This window comes from Trachinotus anak, unplaced genomic scaffold (genome assembly GCF_046630095.1).
Source record: "Trachinotus anak isolate AG129_WGS33_773 ecotype Australia unplaced genomic scaffold, CSIRO_AGI_Tana_v1 ptg000012l, whole genome shotgun sequence".
NCBI lineage: Eukaryota > Metazoa > Chordata > Actinopteri > Carangiformes > Carangidae > Trachinotus > Trachinotus anak.
The window spans coordinates 729,585-751,511 of record NW_027273863.1 but is presented as its reverse complement, the minus strand read 5'-3'; the positions used below and the strand labels follow the sequence as shown (position 1 = coordinate 751,511).

General features: G+C 40.5%; 3 protein-coding genes across 3 annotated transcripts in view; 1 reads left to right on the top strand and 2 right to left on the bottom strand.

Moving 5' to 3' along the window:
- The window catches only part of ca8 (carbonic anhydrase VIII), a 39,597-nt gene extending 31,350 nt beyond the window's left edge, over nucleotides 1-8,247 (bottom strand). Inside the window, exon 1 of the mRNA XM_071491573.1 lies at nucleotides 7,900-8,247. Within this exon, the coding sequence (XP_071347674.1) occupies nucleotides 7,900-8,053 (154 nt within the window). The 5' untranslated portion in view covers nucleotides 8,054-8,247. The remainder of the gene's footprint in view (nucleotides 1-7,899) is intronic.
- A 1,915-nt stretch (nucleotides 8,248-10,162) lies between these two features.
- Nucleotides 10,163-11,885, bottom strand: LOC139629346 (uncharacterized). Its single transcript, XM_071491903.1, has 3 exons — nucleotides 11,872-11,885; nucleotides 11,179-11,348; nucleotides 10,163-10,985 (listed from the first exon to the last, which is right to left on the bottom strand). The coding sequence occupies exons 1-3, from the start codon at nucleotides 11,883-11,885 to the stop codon at nucleotides 10,210-10,212; spliced, it is 960 nt and encodes a 319-aa protein (XP_071348004.1). The 3' UTR covers nucleotides 10,163-10,209.
- A 1,968-nt stretch (nucleotides 11,886-13,853) lies between these two features.
- The window catches only part of rab2a (RAB2A, member RAS oncogene family), a 30,001-nt gene continuing 21,927 nt past the window's right edge, over nucleotides 13,854-21,927 (top strand). The window contains exon 1 of the mRNA XM_071490806.1: nucleotides 13,854-14,064. Within this exon, the coding sequence (XP_071346907.1) occupies nucleotides 14,019-14,064 (46 nt within the window). The 5' untranslated portion in view covers nucleotides 13,854-14,018. The remainder of the gene's footprint in view (nucleotides 14,065-21,927) is intronic.

Here is a 21,927-nt window from a genome sequence, read left to right as displayed (position 1 = left end):
CTGTATTTATCCATGAAGCCAGGTGAGACTAACCAGGTAGCCAAGCTTCAGGTGTGTCTTAAGGACATAAAAACCTGGATGACCAGTAATTTCTTACTCTTAAATTCAGACAAAACTGGAGTTATTGTAATTGGCCCAAAACACCTCAGAGATACACTATGTGATAATATACTGACTCTGGATGACATCACCTTGGCCTCCAGTGCTACAGTCAGAAACCTTGGTGTCATTTTTGACCAGGACTTGTCCTTTACTTCACATATAAAGCAAGTCTCTAGGACAGCCTTCTTCCACCTGCGCAATATTGCTAAAATCAGACCTATTCTGTGTCTAAAGGATGCTGAAAAACTAGTTCATGCATTTGTTACCTCAAGACTGGACTACTGTAACTCTTTATTGTCAGGATGTCCCAAAAATTCAGTAAAAAGCCTCCAACTGATCCAGAATGCGGCAGCACGAGTACTGACAGGAACTAGGAAACGAGATCACATCTCTCCTGTGTTAGCTTCTCTGCATTGGCTCCCTGTAAAATCCAGGATAGAATTTAAAATCCTCCTCCTCACCTACAAAGCCATTAATGGTCAAGCACCATCGTACCTTGGAGAGCTTATAGTTCCCTATTTTCCCAATAGGACACTTCGCTCTCTAAATGCAGGTCAACTTGTGGTTCCCAGAGTTTGTAAGAGTAGAATGGGGGGCAGAGCCTTCAGCTATCAGGCTCCTCTCCTGTGGAACCAGCTCCCAGTGTGGGTTCGGGAGGCAGACACCCTCTCTACCTTTAAGATCAGGCTTAAAACTGTCTTGTTTAGTAAAGCTTATAGTTAGGGCTGGCTCGGGTATGTCCTGACCCATCCCTTAGTTATGCTGCTATAGAGCTAGACTGCTGGGGGATTCCCATGATTCACTGGGCGCTCTCTCTCTCTATTTCTGTCTCTCTCCCTCTCTCTCTCTCGATGACTTCATGCCATTAACTTTGTATTTTTTCTCTCCTGTAGTTTGTGCTTCTCCTCTCTCTCCCTCTCTCTGTCCTCATTCTGCAGGTCTCTCTGCCTCTGGAGCAGCAGGATCCAGATCCACCACTACTCATCTTTACTATTAACCACTGTTACCTGTCATTATTATTGATAACACCATTACCGACACAGCTGTTCCTGGTCTCTCTCTCTCTCTCTTCTCTCCCCTCTCCTCCCCCTCCCCCTCTTTCTATCTTCTCCTAAACCCAACCGGTCGAGGCAGACCCCCCCACCCTGAGCCCGGTTCTGTTGGAGGTTTCTTCCTGTTAAAAGGGAGTTTTTCCTCCCCCCCGTCACCAAGTGCTGCTCTTTGTGGGAACTGTTGGGTTTTTTCTCTTTAACAAAGTAAGGTCTCGACCTGACCCTGTAAAGAGCCTTGAGATAATGTATATTACGATTTGGCGCTATACAAATAAAATTGAATTGAATTGAACTGAATTGAATTGAATGTTTTACCGCTGAAGTTATGACACAACACCACAATAAAACTCTGATTAGCCTGCCGCAAAACAACAGCCAGCTGATTAATAGGCTATAATATGCCATTATATACTGTCTTGAATATCCCAGAGAAACGTGCAATAAAAGTCAGCATTAAGCCGGCAACAGTTTCCCTCATTTAGCTAAATAAACTAAACAAAAATCATCCAAAAAAATGTACACACAGTGGGTACAGACAAACTCCAATTTATGAGGGATCTAACATTAGGTTTTTTCAAGACCTCTCAGCTGCAGAAATATGTAAACGCAAAAGCTTCAATGAGGTGAAGAGGCAGCTAAGGGAGACTGGTGCCCAGTAAGTACTCCCTGCTCTACCTGGCCATATTAAAGATTACTCATGAGCGAGTTACCAAAGTGTTCAAATCCCCTGACCATGCTCTGGCCTTCATGGACAGTTTGGGAAGACACCTGATTAAACTTCGGCTACTCGACTTGGCAATCATTGCCTCACTTCGGCTCATTTCAGCTTTGTGCCATCTCTGCTGACTCTCTTGACAGTGGGACTTTTTGTGTGAGTTACTATGTAAACACAACTTTTTACAATATGTGTCCCATTTCTTCAGAATATTTCCATCTAAGTGGTGCAGCTTCAGCTTACAAAAAGAAGGAAAAATAGGAGAGTTTTCATGTGGAAAGGAAGAAATGCATCTCCCTGTTTTATTTAAAATATGTTATTTAGTGTTTATTTAGGTAATGGAGAGGCAAACTGCTGTGTATTAAGAGATGTGGTAATCCCCTTGCTGGGAAAGGGTGACACCCCTTTGAAAGGTGCTGTCAGTGCTCTTGTTATTATAGATTTTTTGTTCTCTGTCACTCAGCTACAATCTCCTTAGGCACACTTTCAACAACAAGGCTGCACCTTCTGGAAGATTTCATGACCACAATAAGATGCTATCATCCTGACACTGTGTCTGTGGAATATTGAGGGAATCACTCACCAATACACCAAAAATGTTGACACATTTAACACACATAGAACACCCCAAACTGCAACAGCTTGTTTCAACATGTGCATTTTTCCTTTTTCGCTACTAAGAGCAGGGGAGTGGCTGTTTTAGTTAAAAAGGGTCTACCTTTTAAACTGATAGTGTGTATTTGTGCTTATCAAAGCTATTATTCAGAAGTTCGAATCCCAGGCCTGGAAGTTTGCATGTTCATGTCTGTGTGGGGTCCCTCCCACAGTCCAAATACCGGTACATGCATGTTATGTTGATTGGTGATTCTAAATTGCTTGTAGGTGTGTGTGTGTGTGTGTGTGTGTGTGTGTGTGTGTGTGTGTGTGTGTGTGTGTGTGTCACTCTGGGAAACCACTACGGCTTATGTAAGGGGGTTAATAATGTCCTACACTGCCAGCAAAAGATGCGAAACTGCAGGACAACTGAAGGTATTAGATGTGAGACTAACCACAGCAGAGAAGCACTATATTAGGAAATCTACTGGGTCCAAATGGTAGGAAATCACTTTCTTAGTCATGCTAAACCACTCTTCTGACACTGGCCTCCTACCACCATCTTTGCGAGAGGCCATCTTGGCTTGGATGGCAGCACAACGTGCTGAAGGGCAATTTGGGTTAACATTAGCTCTTACTCCTGTCATTAACAACCCTGACCAGGTGTCTTAGACTCAGGTTTCAAACATTGGGATTCAAAGGGTATTTTTATTTCTGGGGTCCACATGACATTTAAGCAGATAGTGCTGAAATATCATGTATCAAGAAATGACCTCTTTTAATGTCTCTGGTATTGTTTTTGTTTTGTACTGCAGGAGATACAACAATCAGTGTCTTAAATAATATTCTGAGAGAACTGTTCTGCTGTTGGTCTTCAGGAGCTGGGACAGACCTGAGAGAGGGAACTGGGTGTAGAGACTGCAGAGGATATGTGGGTGGATATCTGGAGGATATCTTGAACAATACAAAACAAATAAATCTGCAGCTGAACCAGCCCATTACAATTCAAAATATTAAACTTTGCATTTAAACACCAGATTGCCTCTCCAAATTCAAGGCCACCACCTCCCCATTGTGTATTTAATGCAAAATAAATACTGGCAGTCTTACATATTATCTTGGGTCCTGTCCCATATTACAAAAATAAAAAAAACGGAAGCTCTCCTGCATGAAATGTAGAACATGTTAGGAGTTGAAAATCGTCACAAAGAATTGACTGAACTGAACTGCTTTTGGCAATGAAATAAATTGTGTAGATCAGTGGTTCCCAACCTATGGTTATGCCGATGCTGTGTTGCCCATTTGATCTCACTCATTTAGCTTTAAGTGAAGCGACAAAAAAAACAAACAAAAAAACAATAATAATAATAAAATCATAAAAAAATACTATTGGACTTGTAGTTGTTGACGTTAGTCTAATGCTGTCTTGCTCATAGCAGTCCCATTGCAGATTTGCCCTCTTACACATCCAGCAGAAGAAGGTTAAGTGTCACAATTTGTCACCTCATTTCCCCAGACCTGCATTCCTCTACTTACCCACCAGATGTCCTCAGACCTCCCCCCTTGTTCCCACTCATCTGTCCTTACTTCCCCAATCACCCCTGTGGTCACCTGTTCTCTCCCCATGTTCCTGATTCCCAGTCAGCCCTGTATTATCTCTTACAGCACATTCCTGAGTGTTTTCTTGTACCTGCTACCTACGTGAATGTCCCTGCTCCTGTCTTCCTGCCTGACAACTTGTTGACCTTGTTTGCCTGTAAGCTTGTTTTTGCAAGTGAAGTCCTTCACTAGCTCAGCCTGTCTTAGGGTCTACATTTGGTTCACCTCCACCTTTGTTATCAGCAAATCCTCACAGCAAGATTATCATCCCATTGGAATTGTATTTAAAGAAACCCTCCAATGAAAATCAAGTTTTTAACCTTGTTAACATGCCCATATGATGTTTTCTATATAATACAAGACATATCAACGCCATGACTGAGTATATTGGAACTGCAGTGAACCAATGACCACCTCATATAAGGGGATTCAGACAGCCAAGGATTCATATATCATGTACCTGTCAAACCAATCTCCTCAATTTGCAGGGAGGGGGCAGGCAAAATAAACCCGAAACCTCACCTCACAGAGAGTCAGGGTTTGCATTAGCACATTTACTAAAACTGTGTAAGTCACTGCCAGCAAGAAGCTAACTAACAGCATTAAACAAATGAGATGCTAGCGACACTAACTGTTCTGACATGCCTGCTCGTTTGCCGATTCTGGTGCACAACAGACTCCTCATGTGAGTCTGGGTCTGACTGAGGCTCAAACATGTGGCTGAGTCTCTCTGATGTTTCCTCTAACACCAACTACCTTGATACTCTCCGCTGTGCTTCTAGATGCACTTCTTGTTTTTTTCTGTTTGGTTTAGTATTTCTACATAGTTAAAACCATGTCAGGAGAGGAACTTTAAAGCCGTCATATAGCTCTTTAACTTTAATAGTTGTTTCTTGTTATCTCTGGTTGTGGCATCGGCCCTCTTTGTTTTACTGCATCCACATCTTCTGATGTTCTTCACAAGTCACTTCTTCACTTGATACTCTAGCTTACAGTTAGCTTGTATTAGTGCTGGTCCGTGGGGTGCCAACACACTTTTTTCTTTGTTGTTGGTGCAGAGAACTGAAACAACGAACTGAGAGCAGCAGAAAAGCAACTGAAAGCTGTTAAAGTTGCAGCAGAGGGTTGAAAACTGCCCTGATGGCTGATTCAATATAAATATTTCTTTATGCATTTTAAATTGAATGGTATGACTGTATTTTTTAAGGGCAGGGGTGATGTATAGTAAACATAATATGGAAAACATCACTTCATCTAACTGCATTTAATCAAGGATATTTTGAAGAAAAGTAGAATGACATTGTAATTACAGGGATAACTGTCCCATATCTCTTTATCGTGTGTCTGTTGACTTGATGTTGATGTTAATTTTCCAAATGATATATTGCAAAAAATAATCAGCTGGATTTAAGTTTAGAAAAAAACAGTAATAGAATCCTTGATTAAAGGATTTGCAGTGGATTCTTAAATCAGTGAAACACCAGACAGACTGAGGAAAATCCGGAATAACTCGACTTCTGCATTGCTCTGCCTGTGCTCACATCAAACTTGTGTTACCTTGGTGCTGCTTGTTTGTCTGATGGTCACCATTATGTCTCAGAGATGTTTTGTTAAGTATAACAATGCACACAGGAGATCATTTTAACTTATGTTTCTGTCTTGCTCCAGACTTCCAAACAAAGGGGGAAAGAGGGAAAAGTGTTTCTCCTGCAGTCCTTGGTCTAGCAAATGTTAGTTCATACACAGTAGGTCAGTCAGTGGTCATCTGTCCTAAATGATTCTCCAACAATGAGCATATCTTACTCCTTCAGCACAGATTCAGAACCAGATGCAGATTACATCAAATCTCATCCAGCCTTGGTGGAGCTGTGTCCTCTCATAGTGCTTTAGTTTTATTTAATAATGAATACTAGTTAAAGCTTTCAGTTATATTTTTGCCCATTTTATGGCTTCATTATTTGATACGACAAGTGTAAAGAGATGGGAAATGGTATGAGATGCAGGAAAGAGTCTGGCTGGCTGGAGTTCATACCTGACACTCCTGTGAGCATTTGCACTCATGTGGTATACCCCCTAACCGTTTGGCAATTTCACTTTTCAAGTTGTTTCAAACATTGTAATCCACTAAAAAGCCAGTTCTCCAATAAAAATCCATTCTAATAAAGACCTTATCAACTTCGAATATCACGAGTGTCCTGCAGAGAGTCTAATCTAACATGCCCAAATCTTTCTAGCAGCTGTGACAGGAGTAATCAATAAGAATATTTTCAAAGTTTGAATATGCTTTTTGTATACCAAGCACTTTTCCCTCTGTTTAGCTTATGAAAAGTTTACTGTTCAGGCACAGTTTCCACAGGACGCTGGTGATCTTTGCAAGCCATACATTAGTGTCTAATCTGTGCTTACAAAGTCATTGAGTATACTTACAGTAAGAATTTAACAGTTCAGTATCACAGTACATCCCTCAGTGCTCAGTGACGGCAGCAATAAAAGGAAGACGGAGTTAGATGACACCAATTAATTGAGCTTATTACATCACAAATACATGACATAACATTTCAGTATTCTTATACTGTTTTGATATGTTTGTAAATATCTTGGACAATCCAAAAAGTATCAGAGAATAAGTATTAGACATTAGCCTGTGTGTAGTAGACTGAAGGAAAAAAGGAGCGTTTCTTCTGTGGGAAAACGTTTAATTGGAGCTGAGTTTTAGCTCCAGATAAATCTTCCCACAATTCCTGGATGGCGTCACGTTTCATTATTACCATGTTTAGCCCAAACACGCGCTGACTGATTTGATAGTGAGTTAAAGAGGCATTTCACCAATTTTACACGCAAAGAGTAGCTTACTTGTCATGCAGAGTACTATTAAGTCTTTAAATACAGTTACAGTGTATAAGGAATAATGCCGCCCTGATGATGTTATTAGGGTTTTCTCCCCTTGGGCTTGAGATGTACAACATTTTATTTATAACAGCAAGCCTGCACTGTGAACTGGGACTGTGGAGTTTGGAAGACGTGCTTCAAAGGGTCTGATAGAGGAGCAAAGTGAAAAGTAGCTATTTCAGGTTGCAATAAAGGTAAAAGTCACGTTAATTTTCTCTACAGTTAATATTATGTGGCTCAGACTAAATAATCACTGTAAAACATGAACTGAATTAGAGAATATCTGGCTCTGTGAGTAAAAATAATATAGAGCCGACCCCAGGCCAAACAGCATAAACATTATTCAGGAACTAAGATTAAATAATTATCACTGCTGTAGTCATAACATTACTCTATTGTGAGTCCCCCAACTTTACAAAAGTACAGTACTTAATTGCTGGACTACTTTTTTAATTACTCCTTTTAAGTTGTTCATATTCTCTAATGTTAAACACAATGGATTATTTTATGTTTGTTTGTCTTACACTTCTTCTACCTCTTTATATTTGTTTCAAATAAATCATTCTTACTTCTTTGATATAAAGCGCCTCTCTCCCTGTACAGCAGGGGAACAGGGACACCCATATAACCGTTAAACAACACATTTGAAAGCTTTCATGAATAAAACGTTTTGTGTTGCAGTCGTCTGTGTTAGGGAGACAGAACAGGCAATTATCTGAGTGTACAACTCATTTCTTGGCAGACACCTCTACAGTGTAGAAACCAGCATCTGCAGCATGTGTCAACACTGTAAAACTGCACTTCATAATGAAAAGGCTGACACGCTGAGTAAAGACAGCTCCAGCTGTTTAAAGTTTTGGTTTCAGTCTCTTTTTGAAACACACCTGAACCCTCAACTCTTCATACATTTTCCTAGCATCCCTTCACATGTCCTACAGACCTACATACCTTCTTCGTAGCCCCAGTCCAGCTCGTCTTTCCCCGGGTTATAATCGGACTCCTCATTCAGGTTGTCAGCCATGGTGTTTGACAGTCTGCTCACTGTGGGTAGAAAACCAGTCTGTCCTCCCACTACACTTCCAGTCACACTGGTTTTGTCCATTCACTTGGACAAAAGCTGAAGTCTCTGCAGTCTGCGGGGTGGATTCCCAGCTAAGACACAACTTTCACTTTGCTCTTTGTCTGACTTTACCGTCCCCTCTTTTTTTTTTTTGTTCTCCTTGTCTCCCTGTTTCTTTTCGTCTCTTGCTCTTGCTTTCTTAACCTTGCTCACTGCTGTGTGGGGTTCTCTGCCACTCTGTATTTCTTTTCTCTCAGTTGCTCCTCCTTCTCTCTCTCTCTCTCTCTCTCTCGCTCTCCACTTTGCTCTACTGTTATCTCCGCCCCCCCCCTTCCTCTCTGTCTTCCTCTCTTCTTCACTCTTTCTCTGCAGACTGCAGGTGTGCTTGCTCACACTGGCTTTCTTCCAAATAATGACAGATGACTATTTCATTCCCTCTATGACGCCTTTGTTCATGACTGACATAAACTTTTAGGTGAATCATCTTTAATCATTTTTTCTTTCTATTATTGTTTCTTGGTTACAGTTTATTTTCTGTTAACTCTCTGCTGTTTTGGGTACCGTTCCCTGTTGTGTATGTGTGAGTGTTGGAATGCTGGCAGGAAGGTCATGCTGGCGTTTCTGTTGGAGACCACAGATCCACCCTTGGGTTAAGGAAACAGCAGTAGTTGAGAAAACAGATAGAAAACAGCTGAACAAAGAGAGTGAAAGGCCAGGCTGCTCTCCAACCTTGATGACTTCAAGATGGATAGGGATCCTCTGAAACACGGGATAATACTCACAGATCTGTAAATCACACTTACACTCACGTCAGGCACATGTTTTCATGAAGCTCAGTGATCAAATCTAAGTGATTTTCACCAGGGACTGTAAAATATAGGTACTTTCACAAGGAGTTCTTGAATTTCCACTGGGTTGAATGAAACAACATGTATTTTGGTTTTTTGGGTTATTTATGCAAAAGCATGAGCAGCAAAAAGTCAAGAGGACCAAATAGTTCATAGTTCATAGAGTTCTTCCTTTCTCAGTACCTTTCTTTGTTACTCCATATCCTCCAGGCAGATGACAGTTAATTGCCCTACATTTATTATCAGCAAAGTGTCCTCTGAGCCATCTAAATTAAGGTGAACTCCCCTGTTTCCTCACTGTGAAGCTGAAAGCAGAACATGGACTGCAGGTCTCTCTTTCTGTGGTCCACATCTGAACAGAGTGAAGCCACACAGAGCCCAGGTCTCGTGTTTATCAAACTTCTAAGAATGACGCTGTACAAAGGTCTAAAGTATAAATCTACACTCAAATCCAGATAATGACAAAGTGAAAACAGAATTTCAGAATTTTATGCAAATGTATAATCACATATTATCACATTGACATAAGTATTCAGACACTTTGCCATGACACTTGAAATTTAGCCCAGGTGCCTTCTCTTTTAAACATCTTTGAGATGTTTGTACTTCTCAATTAGAGTCCACCTGTGGTAAGTTCAACTGACTGGACATGTTCTGGATAGACATTCACCTGTCTATGCAAGGTCTCACAGCTGACAATGCATATCAGAACAAAAACCATGCCATGAGGAGGAAGGAACTGCCCTCAGAGCTCAGAGACAGGGTTGTGCCGAGGCTCAGGTGGTTTCCTTTTGCTTTTGTAATTACAGTATTAGTCTACAGTCATGCCAGCAGCTCTCTGTGGCTGATTTTCAGCAGCCATAAGGTTTACAAAATTCACCATCATAGTTTGCTGTGTTAGCATGCTAACATACCCTAATTAACATACGGGACAGCAGGTATTTAGTCACAAAGCAAAGTATTGGAAAATATGATAATGGTCTTAGATGAAATGTCTAAGTTCCACCAAAGTTATTATAATGTGTCCTGAGGGGAACATGAAGGCTTGTACCAAATTTCATGGCAACCTATCCAATAGTTGTTGGACCGACCATCTTCCTGATCCATAGAACCGTCCATTTATTCACGTCGAGTGAAGGTTGGGTCAAATAATGACACCATATATGGATGATGTGTCCTCCACTTATAAATGTACATTTACATTTACATTTACATTTAGTCATTTAGCAGACGCTTTTATCCAAAGCGACTTACAGAAAGGGGAACAATCAAGGTTAAGTGCGATAAGAAGTGTTTGCGCAGCAATAAGTGCTAGTGACGATTCTTTAAGTGTAGATTTGTCATGTAGTGCTAGGAGAGAAGGTGCTCTCTGAAGAGCTGGGTCTTCAGGAGTCTTTTAAAGTTAGAGAGTGACGCCCCTGCTCTGGTAGGAAGTGGTAGTGCGTTCCACCAACGGGGGACAACGTGAGAGAAGAGTTTGGATTGCCTTGAGCGAATGGGTGGCAGAGCCAGGCGTCGTTCGGTAGAGGAGCGCAGCGGTCGTGAGGAAGCATATTCCTGTACCAGGGCGTTCAAGTAGGTAGGTGCAGTACCAGAGACAACTTTGTAGGCAAGCATTAGAGATTTGAACTTAATGCGGGCTGCAACAGGTAGCCAGTGGAGCTCGATGAGCAGCGGGGTGACATGTGACCTTTTGGGTTGGTTGTAGACCAGGCGCGCCGCTGCGTTCTGGATCATCCTAAGTGGTTGCACTGTGCGGGCTGGGAGACCCGTCAGGAGGGCATTACAGTAGTCTAGTTTTGAGATGACCACAGCTTGTGTCAGGAGCTGAGTAGTATGTTGAATTAGGTAAGGTCTGATTTTTCTGATGTTGTAAAGTGCATAGCGGCATGACCGGGCAACTGAGGCGACATGATTGGAAAAGGTTAGTTGGTCATCAATCATAACCCCTAAGTTTCTCACCACCTTGGTGGGGGCGAGCCATAGGGAATCAGTTTTGATGTTGATGTCATGGTGTATTGTAGGTTTAGCTGGGAGAACCAGCAGTTCAGTTTTTGAAAGATTCAGCTGGAGGTGATGTGCCTTCATCCATGTGGCGATGTCTGAGAGGCAATCAGAGACCCGTGCAGAGATCAAGGGGTCATCAGGAGGAAATGACAGATACAGCTGAGTGTCATCAGTAGCAGTGATAGGAAAAGCCATGTGAGCGAATGATCGGACCCAGGGAGGTGGTGTAGATAGCAAATAGTAGGGGCCCCAGCACTGAGCCCTGGGGGACCCCTGTGGTGAGGTGATGCGAGGTGGACGACTGTCCAAGCCAGGATACGCTGAATGAGCGCCCTGTCAGGTAGGATTCAAACCAGGAAAGAGCCAAGCCAGAGATGCCCATGTTAGAGAGAGTAAAGAGGAGGATGCGATGGTTAACTGTGTCAAAGGCAGCTGATAAGTCAAGTAGAATGAGGACAGAGGTCCTCTTGCTTCTTTTAAGGCTTCCGTCACAGACAACAGGGCAGTTTCAGTTGAATGACCGCTCTTGAAACCAGATTGATTTGGATCAAGAAGATTGTTCTGTAGGAGGAATTCTGAGAGTTGTTTAGCCGCTGCCCGTTCAATAGTTTTTGATAGGAATGGTCGGAAATTGAATAAGATGTTTAGCCCTGTGATTGACAAACAACCTGTTCACGTTGTAGCCCGGCCTCTAGGATAGATGGATAAGCTGTTGAATTACATCTTATAGATATTTTGTGTATAAGAATATAAAAATCAATTGCTTATTGACTCCACGATTCTATGACACTCTGTAGAACTATTGGACAGGGACAAGGGTTAGATTCAGTTACAAGATTAAATACTTTTTTTTTCATGCAGTTCGGGGTTATGGTTTTTACATGCACTGCAGTCTATAGTTTGACACATACAGCATGTCTAGAAGGATTTTTAACCCTTTGCATTTGAATGACTGCTGACACTGGAGTGGATCACTGTCACTACATGTAACACACAATAACTTACCACTTCCGAAACATGGCACTTTGCCTCTCCCTACAGGAAACAATTAGCCATTACAGCTCAGTGCCACCAGCAGTGTAGTGACACTGTGGGTGTTTCCACATAAAGTCCAAACCAAACTCACTCTTCTAAGGGTGTTCTCACACTTGGTCCCTTTTAGCCCTTAAACAAACTCACAGCAATAACTTAGTATTTTTTGCGCATAAACACTCCAAACGAACTCAGACCCCTCTGAAGCAAAGGGTCTAAACACTGTGACAGACTGAGCAATCAGGGAGAAGGGCCTCGGTTAGAGAGGTGACCAAGAACCCGACGGTCACTTTGGCTGAGCTCCAGATATCCTGTGTGAAGATGGGAGAAATTTCCAGAAGGCCAACCAATTCTAGCAAAGGTTTCACTGAGGAGAAACTCTCTCTGGCCACTCTGCCACAAAGCCCAGATCAGTCAGCCCAGACCCGCATAAATGTAGAAACAACAGAGCACCTATTTCATGCTTGTGACACAATACAAAACTTATAGGAATCTCCTTATGACTGGCTGAGCTCCAAATCCATAAATACATTTTTCCTCTCTTTCAAATCTAGTTAGGACTCATGAATAACAAGAATACACCATTTCTAGCAAATAATAACATCATTAGAGCAAAATGTTATGTACATAAATCATCAAGATCAAAAGAAGTGGTTAGGAAGGGACATTCTTCTTTTCAAAAGCAGCATTTGTTCAAAGTGAAAGAATAATCCAAAGCAGTAAATGTCTGAGGACTCCAGAGGAACTATAGTTTGAACAGAAAGAGGGTCAAGGCCCCATCAGAGCTGAAGTAGACCATAAAGAGAAATGAGTCGTCTTTTAAATATACTCTCACAATGTGGACTCAAAAAGAACTGAGTTCTTTTTTTTCGTAATAGGCCTATCTGTTGGCTTATTTTGTATTTACTTAAGTAATTAGATGTTCCATGTTTGCAGTAGGCTAACCTCACTCCTGCAAATGTTATTGCATTTCATTCATTGCAACTGAAAATACCCTGTAATAATTTACTTGACACACCAGAAACAATATTAGTACTTTTGCTGAAAATAAAAATGCAAGATCGGCTTTGATGCTGCTGGACTCATCCTGAACAATGATTTTACTGTGTAAACTTGGAATCTGCAGGTTTAGCTCTCCTGTATGCTGTGCAGAAAAGCACTGAGGTGAATGAGGCTTCCTTGACATCGCAATGTCACATCAGTGTCCGATGGACAGTTTAACAACACACATTCATATAGGTTTATCATTTGTATATAGGTGTGTGTCCAGACGCCGGTGGCGATGATTACCACAGGGAAACACGTTGGCTGAAACCCCGTAGTTGCCAATTTTCTCCAAGTGGACGGAAGACTTGGTAAAACTAGCTCTAACAAACGGAATAAGTCCAACAGAATATGAAGTGCGTGCTTTTCGTGTTTGTGGATCTGCTCAGTAAATGTATTTTAGCCCACTATGTCTTTATTTGAGACAAAATCTTCTGTCTGGGTAGAGGGGAACACGTTTTTGTCATATTGCCAACAAAAACCGTTCAGTTTGAACTGTATTTGCATAAAGAGCATAACACATGTAGGCTACCAGGGTCACAAGCAGCCAAACAGGAGCCGGCGACACAACTAAAACAAACAAACTGAGCAAAAAGGGATGACTTCAGTCATTTCAGTCGCTTTTGAATTGTGGAGCATAGCAGCCGCAGGAGGCCGCCAGAACGACTCTAGCCTTGTCTTGAAACAATTCCCCGATAATTTTATGACAACATTTGTCTGATGCTTTCTGTCAAATAAAATAGTACGAAAATATATTAACAAATTTGTGTTTATAAGTTTGAATTAACCTACGCATAAAAATGCCAAACCAACTGACTCCTATGTCTTCATTTCAGTAAAGAGGCTGTTCAAACCCAGTTTGAGGTTTCCGAGGATACCCTGAAGGCACCATACTGTAGCGTGGCGAGGGCGGTTCGTGTGACGTAGAGCGCAGGCTTTGGCTGTTTATTGTTCCTGCCTCAGCACGGACAGAGGAAAACGGGCTAAGAAGCTGATAGCTACCTTTTTCACACGGTTCACGGTCGGTTTAACGAGGGTGTAACGGTCGAGACAACTGACTGTACAAACCAGGGGCCATGGCATATGCGTACCTTTTCAAATACATTATCATCGGAGACACAGGTAAACTGCAGCCAGCGCCAGCTACACTCCCAGTTAGCATTTAGCTAGCTTTTAGCGATTAGCTAGCAGAGTATTTCCGCAGTGTTGGTTGGTCCAATGACGTGGTAAAAGAAGAGACGCAAGAAGTGGGATGACAGCTCCAATTCTTCACCGTTATTACATTTCCATTGTAGTTCAAATACCCTGACAGTTACAGAAATTTACACACAGGCACCATGGCACAAGATTTCCAATACTGCTTTGGCATAGTAGTTGTTGACACCGGCAGATATGTGTCGGGCCTTTTGTCCGTTTGTGGCGAGGGTGGGGGTGTTAGCCACAGCTAACAAGCCCAGCTAACTGTCTAGCTAGCGTTTGCTATTTCACTAAATATTTAGCAAACAGCTGTCGCGGCTGTAGATCAATGATCCATTAGATCCTGACACACGAGACAGATATTATTATCATATGCATGTCTTTTTGTGGAGGTTGCATCATCAAATAACATAGTTTACATTAGCTAAGGTTCTTGTCAGAAAAGGCCAAAACGTCAAGCTGAAGCCTCCAATATTCCTTGAAATGGCGTAGAGCAGTTGTTATTTCTGACCGGATTTCTGTTGCACGAATTGGTCTGTGTGTTGAGTTTTCTATTCTGTACTTTTTACAGAATTGTAAGTTTTCCTTTCGTCCAGGTCATTATGTGGGAAACCAGTTGAGTAGTTAATGTTGTCATCTGTTTATTTTCAGCTAGTTGTCCTAATGAGGGGCATGCTCTGTTAACTTGCAGTGTGGCAGCAGGTGCATTTCAAAAGCTGTCACCTAAGCTAGAATAAGAAATGTAATGGGATGATATAATACAAGAAGCTAAACAAATAACTTGGGCCAAATATACAATCAGGATCCAAACAGGTGTTTTTAGTTAAGGAGAGGACATTTAAATTACTATTAAAGACTTTTTCATGCAGTTTTTTATATTATTAGAACAGAAGACTAAAAGCAAGAAAAATGAATATGGTGGTGGTTAATGAATATGTTGGTTAAGGTTTCACAGAGGCCCTCCGTGGGTTATTCATATCCATGAAAGTGTGATTTTGAGCTAAAATGAAGGCCTTGAAAGTTATTGAAAATGGACACTGGTCATTAAAAGTGCTTGAATTTGTATATTCTGTGCAATAATAGATATTGAAGGTTTTTTAGTAAATAGGTTATATACCACTATCTTTATGTGTGCAATAGACCACATAGCCATCATTGTAATACAGCATGCTTGAAGTGTTTAAACATTCAAGCCCCTCTCTCTTTGTATTTGTTGTCTGTGAGCTTCTGTAAAACCTGCTAGTTGTCATCATAAAAATTCTTAGTGGCTTAACAGTTATTAACCTTGATCCATGCCTCAAACTATGCTGTGAATTTCAGGGGAGTGGGTCTGAAAAGGCCTTGAATTTAATGTTTAATAAGGTGTGGGAACCCTGTTTACAGTGTTCATTTGTTAATTTGTGTTAAGTGATCTCTGGTGGGCTGCTTGTTTACTTCTGGGTTATTACGAAAGAGGTTCATGTTTTGCCTGCTGTTGCTGTTTACCTCAATAGCGTCTGCTGAAGAGAGCTGCAGACAAGGTCCTAGCTTGATTACATGTATGTCTAAACCAGAAATAGTCTATAGACGTCTCTGTGCATCTGAGCCATGTGTAATTGTTTAATTTATCAAGTATGGCCTGGGTTGACCCTACATGCATGTATCCAGATTTGCTATAAGTCTAACCTAAGTGAAGATGTGGTTATAGCAAAGTTTTAGTCAGAATCTTGTCTTTCCTGCATTGAGGAGGCAGTTTTTGATACCCAATCCAATACTCTGTCTGGCCATGAATCATACTGGACCAAGAGACACACTGGTATATAATTGAAGAGTAAATCTCAAAAAATGCACAAACCAGAGGAAACATTTCTTCCGCAGCTGTAACAGAATCGTTTCCATTACATTCCAGTTCTTGATATATCTAGTTATTGAGTTGTAATAATCACTTCTGTTTCCATGTTTTGAAAAAGGAAGACTTTTCCAACTTCCAGTTTTGGAAATGCTAATAATGAAACCTTAAGGCTTTCAAATCTGCAACTTTTAAAATTACAAGACCCAAAGCTGCAGGCAGACAAATATCTGGAGTCGGGGTTTGGTTAGAGTATGTTTGCTATGATTTGTATCAACAAAGAGATCAACAGTTGCGTTGGTTGAAATTACACATGCATATAACATAATCATATCTGTAGATCATATTAGGCAGGAAACTAGCCTATAGAGTGTGCACGTGAGCATTAGTCTATGTATTACAATGACTGTGTGTGATGCACGTTGGTTCTGATGATAAATAGTGTTTCGTCAAATTATCTAATTGTTTGTGTTCAGTCAGTCAGGTTCTGTTAAACACTGGACTTTGAAGCTGTAACCAACAAATCTTTGGAATTTTCATTTATAATTGACTAAAATCTTAAAGGTAATTAAAATATTAGAATTGATGATTTTTTTTGACTAATAGTTTATAAATGCTAATAGGACTTTTTACTAATAATACTAATAATTTACTAAAAATAATAGATTCAGTATTGACCCTCTGTATATAGTACATCATCATTGATATTTGGAATGAAATTTGGATGGAAAGCCCCTTTTAGGAGGAGAAGAACTGATGACAGAATAAAGAGACTCGGTCACAGTTGTAATCCAAATAGCCTCCTACCACCTTTTGCTTTAGAGGTGTGACTGCAGAAATGTTGCTGGGTTTTACAATTGGCTTTACATGATCAAATCTCTTATTTAAATTCATTCCTTTTATTTTGTGTCTGTTGTTGTTTGTATTTTTATTTTGCCCTTTGGCACCCATACATTATCTGTCAAGTCCTTATCCTGCAGACTAATGGAGGATCACTGGTTGTTACTTTGTACAGCCAGGTGTTATCTGCCTTTCATTATCTGATGCTTGTCATAAGCTACAGTAGTTTAACATATTCCAGGTGGGTGTGTCTGTTTGTACCCTAGTAACTGCCATGTAGACACATGGTACACCAAAGCAAATAACTGTATATCCTCATTTAAGACCAGTAGCCTCAAAAAAATCTCTGCTATCCATGCTGGTCCAGCTGATTGGCAACTGATGCTTCATGACACAAACCCACTCCAGAGGCCTTGGTTTTCCCTCATTTCCCCTCAAGGTCACAGTCTAACCCTTACCTGCACCATGGCAACAGTTGTCCTTATCAGCTGTCCGTGTGATGTGCTGTTGAGAGAGATGCTGATGAGTTGTTGTGATTTTGGTTAGCTGGTTGTCCAATAGGACTAGTTGGAAGTGCAGGGGAAAATCCCATCCTTTGGTTTATCCAGCTGGTTTAGATGTGTGATAATCATTAGCACACTGCACTCAGAAAGCCAATTCCAGTAAAGCTTTAATGCACAGGCAACATTTTGTGACAGAGGAAGAAAAGCCCTTTCTTTCAGTATTTTTCTTTATTCGTATTTGTTTATTTGTTTCTTAGCCACATACAGTTTTGTTCCCAGGTGCCTTTCCAGGACCAGTACTTAGACCACTTTTCTACTACTCTTTGAGAACATCATATCAGTCAGATATTTAATTAGGTTCTTACACTGTGCAGGTGAATCTTTGTGACAAGTGATAACTGGTGTAACTGGGAAGTTATAATCCAAAATATTCCTCTTCATATCACTGTTTGCTGGTCATTTTTAAAACATATACACATTCATTTAAAACAGAGGGGGCCTGTAGTGAAACATTTTTATAATAAGAGTAACAAGTAAAACTGATTCACCATGTGTCATTCATGTTTTCTGGAATGTAATTAATAAAAAAGCAGCACTGACTGGGGCGTCCTGGTGGTCTAGGCGTTTAAGAAGCTGCCCATATAAAGATGTTTTCATGAAACACTAGAATATAAAAGTGAATAAAGTTATAGTAACTCAACCAAACAAAACTGAGTCTGTGTACACTCAACAGATTCTCCTCCCTCTAATGAGGCGCCTGAGCTTGTGTGTCTTTCAGTTTTGAAAGTTCTGGAGACGGTATGGCCACACCTGTAATCAGGCTGTTCTCCACAGAAAGTCTGTTTCTGTGCTCTGTGTTCTGAGCTGGGTCAAAACTGAGAAAGTCACTACACACAAGAATGTACACACAAAAGGTAAACGCTCCTTAAGTGCATATTGCCCCAAGCCATGATATTCCTTTTCCACATGACACGAGGATTGTGTCTGCATCTTTTCTGCATGTCATCTTCAGCACTTATTACCTTGAGCATAAATTCATCAGTTGCTATCAGCTGCTGCTCGTCTCAGTCACACAGGAAGGGTTCCTCATCCAGTGCAGTTTTGCAGCATTAGTAGTAGTAGAGTTCAGCAGGCGCTCTGACTGTGTAAAGGGTGGTAACAGTTTAGATCTCCATCCTCACATGACCTCTCCCACAGTTATAAATCCAGACCTTGCTTCTAAATACGCTCACTGTGTCATACATTTTCAGTTCCTTTGTCTTTGTCCTGTAGCGTTTGTTTTTTTTTTTCTTTTTTCTTTTTTTTTTGGCCAACAGTATCCATCATAACATTTTTTTTTCCAGCTTGGTCACTAGATCAGAGTTTTACTTGCTCCTTGTATATTTTCACTGGCCCAGCTTACAAAAAATGACAGTAACTCTTTTTTCCCCATAATTTGATAATTATACTGCAACACTTAAGGTAAAAAGACATTTCAGTGGTAAGTAAGAGGAAAATATTTAATTAAAGAATGCAGTACAGCACATTGTACGGATGCTGTCATCACTGATATTTCATAGCTTGTTATTACTATTATTGTCTGCTGACCAAAATCCAAAGAATTTCCAAATTGGGCTTTTTAAGTTGCTCAGAGTGGAACTCACTCTCTCTGCGGCCGCGTTGGGTTGTGATCACTGTGCCATCTTTACCCTGCGTTTGTTGTTGAACTGTTCACTCATTTCAGCTTGACCCACGTTTCATGTTCAATCAATGACAGTGAGGTTGTGGGACTCATGTCTTTAATGCAAGTTTCTTGCAGAACAAAATATGCTCATTCATGTCAGACTCTTCTTTAAACTGACAAATCATTGTCAGTTTAATACAGAGAGACTTTATTAATTTTCGTTGGAAAATTCATCAGTCTTGCCAACACAGCCAGGGTGCTCGGCAGTCATGTGTCTCTCTAAATGATTAGCTTCATGAAGTTGTTCAAAAATATTTGTCTGTAGAGAAAATATAGTGGCTGTGATGGACCCATAGTGGCACATGTAAATCCATACAAAGCAGAGTCCTGAAATAGTCAGTGTTTTGTCCATTTTTTCTTTCTTTTTTTCCAGCCCATTGGTCAAGTCTCACACTCTCTAAAGTAGGGTTTTTACATCGATTTTATAGTCTACTGTTAATGTTTTTTTCCTTTTTAACCACAATGTGAGGCATTTTTTAAAATCGTGCATAATTATATGCATGGTGAACCTTTTTTTTTTTTCTTCAAAATACCTGAGCTACTTCTTAATTTTCCGTGTACCTCTATGGTAACTGCAGTAAAACCCCCTGGGCAAAGTGTATCACCAGTTGGGAGTCACTGATCTACTGTGCTGTAAATAATACTTAAAAATGTAAGGAAATAATTTCTTTTTTTTCTTAAGCCAGTGGCCTGAAGATAGCCTGTCCACAGATCTGTTTGGTAGAGAAACTAAACAGAAAATTGTAGTCTCTATACCTGAGTAGACTCATATATTTGTATTATATTCAACATTGCCTGTATGGCCTGCAAATTTCAATTAATTTTAGTCAATTAATCAATTAACTAAATCAGTTAGGAACAATTTTAATGATTGATCAATCATTTTGACTCTTTTTAAGAAAATCTAGCAAAAGTCTCTGGTTCAAGCTTTTCATAAACATTTTCTGTGTTCCTTCAAATTTTATGATAGCAGACTGAATTCAAGAAAATATTTGACATCTTAATTAGTACTAAAAATAATCTTACTTTGCAGCACTACACGTTCTCCCCTAAAATTCATAATTACAACAGCATCGTTCATGGAAACCAGCCACCCAGTCACTTGGCTGCCTTTTTGTTGTCTGTTAGCCCAGCCGGTTTTCCACACTTTGAATCACCTCTGCATGATAAGCGCTTCTGGTGTGGCGTCGTTATTACCTCAAGCAGCGGCTGTAGGAAAGACCTTGCATTGTAACATGTTACACATATCATCTAATTATGTGATCATAGCCACTCTCACCAATTTGAGAGCACAGCAGGCTTTGATTGTGGGCTGCTATAGATAGTTTGCTCATGCTGTTCACCACAGGCGTCACACGATAATGCTGGAGTGGTCTGGCGACTAATTCAGCTAATTGGAAAACTGTTTCCTCTGTTTGCTGTTGAGCATTGATAGTAGATAAGTGTATTATAAACAGGTGCCTGTCGACCACATGCACAAGTGTGATGGAGAAGACCATTACGTGATTGTAACATCTCTATATAGCTCCTTGTGATCCCTCCATCGTTCCATCCATCTCTTGTGATCATCATCACACAGTTCCTGCCTAGCAACACCACTGCCTGGCAGTGGTAACCCTTAGAAACCTTGAAGGAGAAGACCACGTTCCTCTCTGTCGTCTCACTGGATCTCTGTCAGTCTCTCTTTCTGGCCATTTCATTAGCACTCTCTTCTTTTGCATGCACTCCTTAACCTTAAATCCATAACCCTAACCCTACCCTAGAGCCAAATCTGCAAAATGAAAATTAAATAACAATTTTCTGTTTTGTACTCCAGACTCTGGGCCTGTAAATTCTCTCAAATAAACATAGCAAGCGGTCTCGGTACAATACAACAGGCCCAGAGGCGAATACAGGGCAGTCAGTGGCATGTTTTGATAAACACATCAGGACTCTCACAGGCTGAATTCACTGCTGGTGGATTATCTTTTTCCAGTTAAAGTGCTCTTTTAATTGATGTAAATAGACACACCCGTGCTTCTTTTGTTTCTTCTTACAACATACTTGTCAACATTAACAGTTAATACTTTCACAATGGAGGTTATGTTTTCACCCGTTTTTATCAGTAGGATTATGCATCACTTGACACTATGAGAGTAGTTTTCAGCATTTTTGTCAGTTTCTCAGGAACCTCGTGTGGATCTTGATATAAATATTTATGATGTTGAGAACCGACTTTGTAGAGTTTGGTGCAGGACTATTTGCTCTACAGAGTGCCATGCTGTTAGCTGGCTGTAATGCCTCCGGTAGGGGATGGGTGATATTCATTTTTTTTAATCATATTTTCTCGCCACCCCCTACTATAACTCCGACCAATTAGTGATTTAAGCCGTTGTTTGTTTTTTCAATTCATCTGACAATTGTTCTATTGTGAAAAATAGTGAAAAATGCCCATGAGCCCAGAGACCAAGGTGATAACTTTAGATGCATTGCTTTGTTCAAGAGTCAAAAACTCAATATTCTAAACTAAAACTAAAACTGTGTAAACCTGTTGTTTACAAGAACCTCCAAGAACCTCCAATTACACCAATCACCAAAACAAATTCCTTGTATGTGGAAACATACTTGGCAATAAAACTGATTCTGATTCTGATTCTGATATTCTACAGTATTTGATATATTTATATATGGAATAACTATATTCCCTTTACAACAGAGAAGGCTGAGTCTCACTTTTTACAAAACTGAAACCAGAAATTGGATTTTTGTTTAATCAGTTATCAAAATGGTTGCAAGTTTCTGTCGCTTAGGTTGTTTCAGCTCCACCCCCCACTGTGTTTGTACTAAAAAGACTAAAGTTGGAAAAGAGTCACTTGACTGATAACTACTGACCTTTCTGATAACTACTGAAACCA